Source organism: Lycium ferocissimum, chromosome 1 (assembly GCF_029784015.1).
Source record: "Lycium ferocissimum isolate CSIRO_LF1 chromosome 1, AGI_CSIRO_Lferr_CH_V1, whole genome shotgun sequence".
In the NCBI taxonomy this organism is placed as follows: Eukaryota; Viridiplantae; Streptophyta; class Magnoliopsida; order Solanales; family Solanaceae; genus Lycium; species Lycium ferocissimum.
The window spans coordinates 60,092,659-60,104,517 of NC_081342.1; the positions used below are offsets into that span (position 1 = coordinate 60,092,659).

Here is an 11,859-nt window from a genome sequence, read left to right on the forward strand (position 1 = left end):
CCTTTGAAATAATTTCAACCTCAAGAACGAAGCAAATGCAGTCCAAAAAAACCAAATAATATTTTGAATTTTTTCCCCAACAAGTCGTTTTTTCTACAAATCTTCTCAACAAAAACAAAAATACAATCGCAGATCTACCATTTAAAAATTTAGATTCTTAAAGAAGAAGGGGGAGGAAGATGATGAGCATGAAAGGAGAATGATCATTAGTGGCCGCTGGAGAGAATGGGAAGAAGGTTAAATAGGGTTTTTGCATGTGTTGATAATTTGAGTTAGTTTAACGTAATAAATGTTGAGGTGAATGTGTAAACATAAATGTTTGAAGGTTGCTGAAAAAGATTTCTTAATGAAGTTTGTCCTCATTAATATTAATAATTACTTACTTGTTACTTCTACCCAACATTTATTATTTGAAGACCTTCACTTAATTGCCAAACTCATTTGTCCCTTGTAATTCACATCCCCGAGTTTGAAAGAGAAAGGATTCCTTTACGTGTTTTCAACCTTAAACGTTCAAATATTATAATTTAACCCCATTTTACTTAATTAATGTTTAAGTGAATAAAAGAAAACCGAGGTGAGGCCCTCTTGTCCCTTTGGTGTTCACCCTTTCATCCAAAACTTGCCCTTGTACCTTCGAAGCCTCTTCATTGAGTGGGAAAAAAAAAGAGAGCAACATCTTTGTTTATCCAAAATCAGTCCAAGGATACTAGGCTAAGCATGCAACCTAGCCACGTCAATCACAGAAAATAGGCTTAGTTGAATAATTGCTGATTAAGATATATCAGTATCAAATCCAAGAAGAACCAGTTAGCTTCAGTGCATAGTATCAAGATAAACAGAAGGGAGATTGCTCACACGCAACAATGAACAATACTGGTCAACGACCAAGAATACGTCTACATGATGGAGAACACTGTACAAATATGATATCTCGAATATGATCTCTGAAATAGATCTGTACAGTCACAAGAGAGAATACAGAAACCTTCAAAAAAATAACCGAAGGACGACTGTACATGTTACATAAAGTTAGAAATCGTTTTTCATTTAAAAAGGACTTAATAGCGTCGCAAAACTTGACATTATGAACCAAGACACAAGTGATCATGCAGGTAATGGTTCCTCCATAACTGTGCAAAAATTGGACAGGCAACAAAAATATCAGAAGACGTCATTTATGAGGAAAAGCATGCTTGTATTAGAAAGATATAAGCAAGAGAGATAAACCTTTTTTCCGCTCAGTAATCCCAGCTGAAGTATCTTGAGCATCCTCATTAACAGCATCCGCAATGACTGGAGTTTTTGTAGGTACATCAGGAAGATCCAATTTCTCTTCCACATTTTCAGCAGATGGTGATGCAGAAGGAACTTCTGGCAAATCTTGCACAGATAACTACAAAAAAGTTTAGCCATTAGGTAAATGTCAATTTTAAGCAAAAGATGGAACGATGTCCCAGCTGGAAAATGGAAAGTGGATATAGTAAGTGATCAACTGAGAAGTATTGGACGAAAACTTGGGAGCAAAAGGGGAAAAGAAAACATTTCACAAATTAAATACCTTATTTCCTAGTAACTTCAGTATAGGGAAGTGTGTAACAATTCTACATAGTACAGACCCAGAATTTCTACTTGTATGTTCCTTTATTTTCTCACTTAGACCTTTTCTTTACTGGGCCTCTTTTCCAATAATGATTAACACCAAATGTGCAGAATAAAGGCTTTCCTAGCAACTTCTGATGCTTGACTCTTGAAACAAGAAAAAGAAAACCTTAGTTCGTGTTATCATATGAAACTTGTTATGAAAAATTACTTCTTGTGATATCCCTTATGTGTTACGAGGCTATTTCAATACTATAAGGAATTTCCATAGGAAAGGACGAGATGGAGGACAGTAACTAGGGCAATAGAGGATTTCTCAGAGTTCAAGCATATTTTTCTTCTTGCAAATCCTTCCATTAACCGGGAAAAGATTCAAACGGATCAAGGCTGAAGACCCAGCATCGTGATCAAGACTTGACAGATTCTTCAAGTCCCATGACCATACTAAATGTGCTACAAATTCTATTGACTAGGTGACCTCAAATCACTTACTATCATTCTGGATGGAAGCAGCGATACAAGCATGAGAGTCCCTTTCACTTTCGAAAGAATATGGTTAAAGGCAGCAAATATCAAAAACAGAATAGCAGGATGGTGAAATAGCTATGAGGTAATAGATAAACTTCCATTTTGACTCGCTAAGAAGATGAAGACGCTAAAAGGGGGACACAAGGGCGTGGAGTATGGATATTTTTGGGAGAGTAGAGGTGTAGATGAAGATGATGAATAATTTGGGGGAGATGCAGATAATGGAAGAGGATAGGGAGCTAGAGAAGGATGAAAGAGAGAGGAAGGAGGAGCTCAAGAGAGAGCCAGTTATACTGACAATAGCTCAAGAAACCAGTTGGAGTTAAATTTTGAGGGTGATGTGGGAGGTTATTCTGGCCCTTGAGAGACAGGAGGGGCTCCGGGTGAGATTCCTGTGTTTATAACAAGGCCTTGCTAGGGAAGTGGTAGTCTTGGAATCAGAAACCTGAGGAAACAAAACAAAAGTCTCCTGATCAAATGGCTTCTGAAGATTACCAAAGGAGGAGCAAACCTTTTTTTTTTTTTTTGATAAGGAAAAATTTTATTAAAACAAAAAAAAGTAAAACAGTACCAAGACGGTACAGGATACAGAAGTCCGACTACCACCACTAACACGACAAAACTACAAATCTCCTATCTCTTCTAGAAAGTTCATATATTGCTCCATATTTTCCATGACACTGCATTTACACAAGAGATACAAATTTAAAAGACAGCTATTTTTTTATCCCGGATATATGTTGCCTTTTCCCTTCAAAGCAGACCTTATTCCTCCTTTCCCTTCAAAGGAGGAGCAAACTTTATGGGCTACTGTGCAGATGGCAAAATATGAGGGATTTTGGAAGACCAAAGGGGTGACTAGTCCCCTAATGGAACTAGTTTTTGGAGATCAATCAGGAATCTGTAGCCTAGTTTTGCGCAAAAGCTCAGAATGTGAAGGATGGTTAAAGGATAATGTTTTGGGAAGATAACTGGTTGGGAAATGGCAGCCTGAAACAGTTATGTCCTAATATTTTTAACTTGAACCAAACAGTAGGGTGCCACCTTGAATGAAGTTTGTTCCACGTAGGGATGGAACGTGACTTTTCAGAAGACTGATGCAAGACAGGGACATTGACACTTTGGCAGATTTCTATGGCACATTAGATCAATAAAAGGGAGCACAGGAAGGGGAAGATACTCAAGTGGAATATTCATAGCAAAGGCCTTTTTACAGTAAGTTCTGCTTACAAGGATCTGAATCAGGTGGGGTCACAACTGAATCTACTGCCATGGAAATTAATATGGAGAGTAAAAATTCCATATAATGTGGCTATTTTGACTTGGTTGCTGGTGAAAGATTCAGTGTTAACTCAGGAGAAGTTAAGGAGAAGGGGAATTCATTTGTGCTCAAGATGTTATTTATGTGGGCAAAACTCAGAGACAATTAACCATCTGTTTTTACATTGCAAGATGACCAGTCAGTTATGGGATTTGTTCACAAGCTTTAGAGGCATAAGGTGGACAATGCCAGCTAGAACCTCTGATGCACTGATAAGCTGGAATTCAGAGGGGAATAGCAGCACAAACAAAGATAGATGGAGAATTGTCCCTGCAACAATTTGGTGGACAATTTAAGGAAAGGAACTCTTAGGTGTTTTGAAGATACTAGTCGTTCCTTACAAAGGATTAAGATGAATTGTATTCTTTTGTTTGGTTATTGGTGTAAATAAGAGCATATAGATGATCCAGTTTCTGTTATAGACATTCTAGGGTCCTTATGAGATGATATAGGGCTTAGTTGGTTTGTCTCAAGTTTATTCTTTTGGTTTGGATCCACAGATTTAAACACTTCATTTTGGTTTCTGACACTTTGTGTTGATGATTTATATACAGTTCGATACCTTGTCCAAAAAAAGATTACGGGCAGAGAAGCACGCAAAAGGAAGGGAAAGCATCTGTTAGACAGAAAAAGGCGAAAGTCAAGCTATGGGCACAGCACAAGGAGGTAAGGTGTAGTAAGTTACTTCTTTGTCTATGGAATGAGGTGACCACGGAGAAACATGGAATCATGGAAGCGGGTTAGAGGATCAAAAACATTCGCTGTCCTTTTTGGATGAGGCCTTTGAAGGAGAATCGTGAAGGGATAGAAAGAGTTCACTGCCGACATCACATTTAGGGTAGGGGACGGGAGCAACATCAACTTTTAGAACAGATAGTGTGGAGATAACACTTTCAGGTTCACATTCCTAAAAAGGTGGCAATCCAGTAGGTACAGAAGCTATGAGGAAAGTTCTCTTTAAGATCTAAAATTTCATACAAACCTTCAAGAATGGGATGTAGCAGGATTCTAAAGTCTGATTGAAATGCTTTATAAACATTATACGTCGCTCGAGAACTGAGACTCACTGAGGTCGGGGTTGGGGAATATTGGATTGTTCTCGGTAAAAGTCCTAATACGATAAGCTTTAATTAGGGAGGATCCTGCTTCCACGCACCTATTGGTAATGAATATCCAGGATGCCAAGAAAGGTGTGCCTTTTAGTTTGGCTGGTGGCTAGTGGATCAATACTGATAGTGGAAAACTTGAGGAAGAGAAGGATTACCTATGTCAGTTTGTGCTTTATGTGCAAGAACACGAGCAAGGATGTGGATTACCTCCTTTTTGCATTACCAGCTACCAGCAGCGGAGCAAAGAATTCATATAAGGGGGTTCCAAATAATACTAGAATGACATACCTAGGATTAAAACCTATAAGGCTATGACATAAAGAAATTTTCGAACCCCCTTTGACACCATACTAGAATCTTCCCTTATGTCAAAGGGAATCACAGTTTACATACCACACAAAAATTGTTTTTGCCCTATTTACGTAGTATAACTTTTCGGCGACGGGGATTCAATGAACCCCCTTGCCTGAGCCTAACTTCGTCCCTGCAGCTAGCTACACACTTGTGGTGAGAGGTTTTGAGATGGTTTGGGACACAAAGGACAATGTCAGACACTATGATGGAGGCACTATTCATTCTTCTTTTAGAAAACGCCCATTAGGGCTCATGTTGACTATATGAAAAGAAAGAGATGTATTTGGATAGAGAATGACTTTGCACGTTTGAAGATTTGAGGAATAACCTCTAATTTTTAATGTCCTTTTGGTGCAATTATGAGGTTCCGGTTGGTATTGAAGATTATAGTTTTGTAGAGTCATATCTTTTTGTAGGTTCTCTACTTTGTGGTATACAACTAGTACACAGGAGTTGAGAGTTAAAAATTGTGTATTTTTACCCGCAAGGGTGGCTCAGTTGGTTGAGCATGGGGCTTTCATAATGAAGGTCTCAAGTTCGAAACACCCTGCCTACGACAGCAGGGGATTTGCCTCCTGGGTCAAGCTTGTCGCACCGGGCTTGCCTAGTGCGGGTTACCTCTCTTGTGTGATTTGCGAGCTATTGCACAGGAGCTGGGTTTACCCTGTGCGCACCCGAAGGGTAGCGGCTGCGGGTTCCCATGTCATCAAAAAAAAAAATTGTGTATTTTTAATATTATTAAAGAAATGGTTGGGAAACAAAATAAACAAGAACTTTTTAACACAAATTGCTTGCACTAAAAGCAAACAGACCTGAGATTCCAGATTCTCAAATTCTGTTAAAACTTCCTCTTCATCTTCTGCAGATAGCTTCTCTCCAAGAACTGCATTAATTTCCTGCAAGAAGGGAATATATAGCAGTAAATCAGCCAAAAAGGTAATTTAGGAAAAGGAGTTCTTTACAATAAGCTGACATGGATATAGCACTTTTTATCAAGGAAAAAGCAAGCACCGGGAACATATGAAATATATTTTTTCTGTCTCTCGAGCTGAGTAATGTAAATTCAGAAAAGAAAGTAGAAAAACACATAATATAGAGGTGGAGAAATCAAATGTAAACTGAAGTGTAGGGGTGAATCCACCTTCAAATAATCAACCCCTTAACAAGAGAAGTGTCACAGGAATCATCATTTTTTATCAGTAAAAAGCGTCAGGAAATTATGAACTTCATTCGTTGCAGCTAATGAAATTACAAGTAAAAAGACCAAGGTGCATGAATCATGAGCCTTCACCTATCAAAATTATCAATTGTGCACAGATACAGATCCAAACTAGTTTAAGCAAAGGGAGAAAAGGAGAAAAAAAGGAAAAGGTTATCCACATGGTCAGGTATTAAGTGCGAATGAATCTGATTGAGAACAGCTACTTGGGACCTTAAAGGAAACAATGAGAACATGCAAAAGTTATGCATAAGGTTATGTAATAAGTGCAAATGACTCTGACTGACAACAACTCCTTGGGACGACCTTACCAGAATTATGAGAACATGCAATAAAAGAAACGAGTTCTGGGTTCCAGCCTATAGAAATCCGTAATTAAAAAGGTCTGCTCCTTAATCAAGTTCCCATTGAAGCCAACACGGACATTAGTGCATTGTAGATTCTTCATGATGCCATGTGAATCGTTAGATACATGTGAAGTATATGGCTAACCCGTATCGTAATGGAACTAGAGTATGCTAGCATGAGACAAAAGATCTTCTTTCAAAAGAGATCCGATTCTGACAACCTTATGTGTCCAAGGTTCAAGAATGAAAAAAATTCAAAGGTTTCCCCAGAGATGCCCATGTCAGCAAACTATTTGAAGTACCTCAACCTTCTAAGAACAGGTCCATAGGTATGAGAATAATGATGACAATAATACTGTTTGGAAAAGCAAATGGGAAATAGGGAAGATAAGAGAGAGGCGATGGGATTTATTTACATACATAAATGCAAGTTTGCTTCACATATATATTGCACAGAAAGAGCAAATTATCTAATTTACCTTCCCAAAGTCCCACCCCTTATTTAACATTGACAGAATATAATTCTGTTATGACCATAAAAACAAACCCCAGAGCAATAGCTGATTGGCCATTAGATACAGCAAGTAGCCTTTTTAAAAAGGTTATATGGCAAATAAGCTCATTTTCTCATACTACCACTATATCATTTCAATCAAAATAGACATTTCTGAAGTTTGAAAGAAAAAGGACGTCATGAAATGTATATGATATCGGATGGACAATTTCTTTGACATTTCAACTTTCAGAATTAAGTTTCCTGCACTTTCCGGCCGTGTGTAACATTTCCCAAAAGTAGACCATGAATATATCAAGTGGAAGTTTCTTATTTTGTCGTTTTATCTTTTATCACTAGCATGACAAACATTAGAATACAGGTATGAGTGAATTTCCCAAATCCCGCAAGACTAAAAAGAAGCATATTGCGAAAGAGCTTACATCTTGATAAGCTTTTGCCTCAGCTGTATCATCCATTAACTTTTGAACATCCTCTAGGTTGATCTCACTTTGTATTGCTTTAATTGCATTATTTCCCGTTTTCAAACTCTCGAACACAGCCGTTTGCTTGCTTGTCAGTTCTATATCTGCCAACTAAACAAATTTATAAGCAGAATCAGAGAGCAAATGAAATAGCTAAAAGAAAGAATACCAAGTGCATTTAATAGGAATTGCTTACTTGCTGCTCAACATTTATGAGCCAAACATCAACTTGCTTTAATAATTCTTCTTGCACTTTTTTCTTTTTTAATGCTAAAAGGGCTCTATCTTTCTTCTTTTCACGCAGCAAGTCCTTTGCAGCTTGTTTTTCAGCTTCAATAACATCCTCCAACTGAAAGCAATAACAGAAAGTTGTAGATGGTCAGAAACCAACAAGCGATTTTCACTAAATATTCTTTTATCTAAGCTTAAGATTTTAGAAAAATGCACTTACTAAAAAAAGATTCTAGAAAAAAGATGGAGATCATTTAAGCAACTAATCTCCATTTTATGTAATGAATAACCAACTAATCTCCATTTTATGGAACTTCAAAATGTTCTCCTACGTCAAAAAAATTAACGTTTCTGTACATCCTGACCCACCGCATTACAATACAGATTACAGAGAGATAACAAAGTACTGTTAGAACATCTAATATGGTTGATAATAAAGGGAGTGTTCTCATCCTCGTTGTGGGTAGCAACACTGTTGTAAGGAAAGTTAAGGCCCGTTCCGAAGTAAAGGCTTTTAACATGGTCCCTGATTGTGGAAATAAATACACTACTGAGTCGTTGCAGTTGTTGAGGCCCAAAATGATGATTAATCTGCTACAGGTGCAACAAAAACAGTAAACCTTCTTCAGTTTATTCTATCATTATGCCTATTCAAGGATCTATTATGGAGGTTAGCTTGTACCATGGATAAACCAGGAACCAAGAAAGAAGGTTGAGCAACTCTCTTTTTAATCACCGGACATAAAATCTTTGATTTGAATAGAAAGAGTAACAAACTCCTGTTTCTTAATAAAAGAGAACAAGAAAATCACAGACCAACTTCGAGGGACCTCCCTATTCAGCGAAACTTGGAAAGAAAAAAGGTGAAGTGATCAAGGTGAGAGAAACATGCTTAGCAATGCAAGCAGTAACATTGATAAGATATAGCTCAGCCTGTACACCCGAACTGTATATACATGTGTGTGTGTGTGTGTAATATGCATATATACACACGCACATACATACATATACATACATGTCTGAATATCTCTGTGTGTGTGTGCGTGCGTGCGTGTGAAGAAAACTGAGAACTAAACTCTTCATATCACGAAAGGGGCGAGGAAAAAAAAAGATGTATTGAATTACTTGAAGACAAATTACCAAATTCAGAAAGAACATTGAGCTATACAACTTACGCTGAAGATCATATACCTAGTGTCAACAGCATCCCAGAGTTTTAATTATCAAGAACTTCATAATTCCAACCTCCTGAATTTTCCCAACCATCAAGAACTACTCATGCTTTGTATTATCTTTTGTCTTTTTTACTAGCAAATGAGTTGATAAAACTAGGCAGTCCAAAAAAATAGCACAACAAAGCGGGTGAATTGATTAAATGACAGATCGCTTCTGTGTTATTTCACAATCGCCCATGTATACAGAGGGTCACATACCTCTATTCATTTTGTAAAGACCCTTTTAACTAATTTCCTCCAATGAAGCTGTGCATTTAAACACAAAAATAGCACAACAACAAAAAAGAAAAACAACAAAGACATAACCTTTCTCAATGTTATACAAGAAACAAGAATAAAAGGGTATACCTGTTGTTGATACTGAGCAAGCTTACGCCTTTGGGTCTTCAAAGATAGAATTGCTTTATCTACTTCAGTGATCTTTGGTTTCTTCACAAACAAATTTCCCATCTTCCAAATTTAACAAACAGAATTTCAAAGGCTAGAAAAAAGAATGAATTTTTTGTTTGAAAAAAGAAGAATCTGCTATAATTGGGAGGTTTTGCATGTCTAGAGCAAAACCCTTTGCTCCAAAATGTTATGTACCCCTCCTTTGAAAATCGTAATTGATCTCCTGGAAATTGGGAGAGGCCTTGTTTGGATAAAAGTAAAGTTGGGGGCCGTTTTTGACAAATCTGAGAAATTCATTGTGGGGGCAAAACTGCCTGTTTGGAAAAGTTCAAGGGTTAATTTGGCTTATTTTCTCTTGTTTTCAAATAACTGTGAGTAGGAATGTTATTTTGAGATTTGAGATATTTGGCTAGTTGAGAGTATTTTGAGCCAAAAAACATAACGCCGAGGGTATTTTTTGGCCAAAAACACAACAAAAGGCAAAGATGACCTATTTCAAATTGTTTAGGGGTATTTTTATTCCAAACTATACAACAAAAAAGAATTTACTCATAGAGGAAGTAAACTATTGAGGAAATGGAATATTTTTCTTTTTGTAATCATAGTGTTAGATGCATGATTTGAGACTTCCTATAGGTTCATATGATATTTCTGGACTATGGCGTGCTCGGGTTTGAACCTGAGGAGCTCCATGATATTTCGGCACCATTTAAGGATAGTAGAAGTTTCGAATTTTGTAAGTGCTGGTGCCTGCTTCACAATTGTGCCAATTGTGCAGCACTAGTTGCGATCACAGAACGGAGAGAAAAGGTCCAATGATCTCGAGACAAGAGGACGCCAACCCCGAAGAGTAAGTTCAAGTCAACGGTCAAGTCTCTTATGAGATCGCGATCACATAGGCCTAGTCAAGTAATGCATTGCGAATGCAAGACCCAAGGTCAAGATCGCAAAAGAATGATTATAACAGTATAAAAATTGTTATGAATTTCAGCATCATTTTTAAAAAGAAATTGGGATATTTTGGAGCAAGAGGCTCTCGGTCCGTCATAAAGAAGTGGAGTTTCAATCACATATTTGAGATATTGATTCCTTGCATTGGACTTATGATTATATATAATTTTTATGGAATTTGAACCATAAAAACATGAGATTTAAGAGATTGAATTCTTAATTTTAGACTAACTTTGAATTAGACAATCAATAATTTGACTTAACAAATGTTATCAAAATAAGAAAAAGGGATTCTAGAACTTAAATAAACAAATGAATTGTTACATTTACTATGAGAATCCGGCGCCGAAATGGCACTTTTTTGTGTCAAAAATACCAAAAGGGGTTGTGAGAACTGTGATAGACCAAAATGGGTTAATCGTGGACTGCTACACGATTTACCCCACTTCATTAACGGTTCCTTGTTTCCGTCTGTGAACTTCAAAAAAAAAAAAAATTAAGGGAAAATCGTGTACAGGCACACAATTTGCAAAATTAATTTCGTCAAATCGTGTACATATACACGATTTACCCTTTAATTTTTTTTTTGTGATGTTATTAAGACTTAATTTTTGGTTTTTCATTTATTGTCACATTTGATTCAAGAATATTTTAACTCAAACATAGTCACACAATAATTAAAAATTTGTGAAATAATATGTGAACATAACAAAAACACAAAAAATAAGTTTAATAAATGTCCCACATTATCTGACTAAAACATCATACAATAAAGACAACAACATATTTGTAGAAGATTACATAAGGATATAACGATGTACAACTTAGGAAAAAACATAATAACGAAAAAATAACAACAACTACTGATCTCGCAAGGGGCAGCGATTCTTGTTATGACCTGATTCCTTGCACCTACTACACTTCCTAACCATGCGAGCAGGTGCTATGTCCATTTCATTCCTCCTTCTACTTGTACTCCGCACTCCTGAAGCTCGCTCGTATTCAATGTTTGCAATTAAATTGAATGGAGAAGGTGGCCAGTATGTCTCATCACCCAAGGGTGAAAAATTTTCCATTGTACGTTTGTCTGTAAAACCTGCAACTGTAGTACTTGCTAACATAGGTCTTTGGTTGAATGCCACAGATATCACAAAATTTAATGGCATGTGAACATGACATATGGTAGTTTCTCCACTTCCCACACGAACACTTTTCCCCTTCAGCAGAGACTTTATGAATATTTTCGCCCCTACCTTCGTGTGCAAATGTCTGGATCTCAAAGACCCCAGTTGTTGAATTGTATTGCTGCATGTCAGTGTGCTTTCAGGCCCTCTCCCAGTATTATTTGAACTTCTTTTCAACAACGGGCGACGAAGGCTTATTATCCGCAATCAAGGGAGCTTCTTTCAACAAACCGATCAACAAGATTTTTAAACGTCATACGGACCATGGTAGTAACAGGCAATCCACGAGCTTTCTTTAATAAACCGTCGTAAGACTCGGAGACATTCGTTGTCATAGCCCCCCACCTATGACCTTCATCCTTAACCAATGTCCATTTCTCCTCAGGAAGATTTTTTAACCATAGATGCGC

At 37.1% G+C, this 11,859-nt stretch overlaps 1 protein-coding gene across 1 annotated transcript; it reads right to left on the bottom strand.

Annotated features, from left to right (window-relative positions):
• Nucleotides 1–755: 755 nt before the first annotated feature.
• Nucleotides 756–9,518, bottom strand: LOC132056428 (vacuolar protein sorting-associated protein 20 homolog 2-like). The gene is made up of 6 exons (XM_059448636.1): nt 9,273–9,518; nt 7,655–7,807; nt 7,417–7,569; nt 5,727–5,810; nt 1,231–1,396; nt 756–1,133 (listed from the first exon to the last, which is right to left on the bottom strand). Exons 1-6 carry the CDS (start codon nt 9,372–9,374, stop codon nt 1,108–1,110), a joined length of 684 nt encoding a protein of 227 aa, XP_059304619.1. The 5' UTR covers nt 9,375–9,518; the 3' UTR covers nt 756–1,107.
• Nucleotides 9,519–11,859: the final 2,341 nt, after the last annotated feature.

Excerpts from the sequence above, each read along its gene's own strand:
- LOC132056428 (XM_059448636.1), bottom strand. The coding sequence starts at position 9,374 with ATGGGAAATTTGTTTGTGAAGAAACCAAAGATCACTGAAGTAGATAAA. Across the intron at positions 7,570-7,654 it reads TCATAAATGTTGAGCAGCAA|TTGGCAGATATAGAACTGAC; the intron begins GTAAGCAATTCC and ends AAATTTGTTTAG. Across the intron at positions 1,134-1,230 it reads GATTACTGAGCGGAAAAAAG|TTATGGAGGAACCATTACCT; the intron begins GTTTATCTCTCT and ends ATTTTTGCACAG.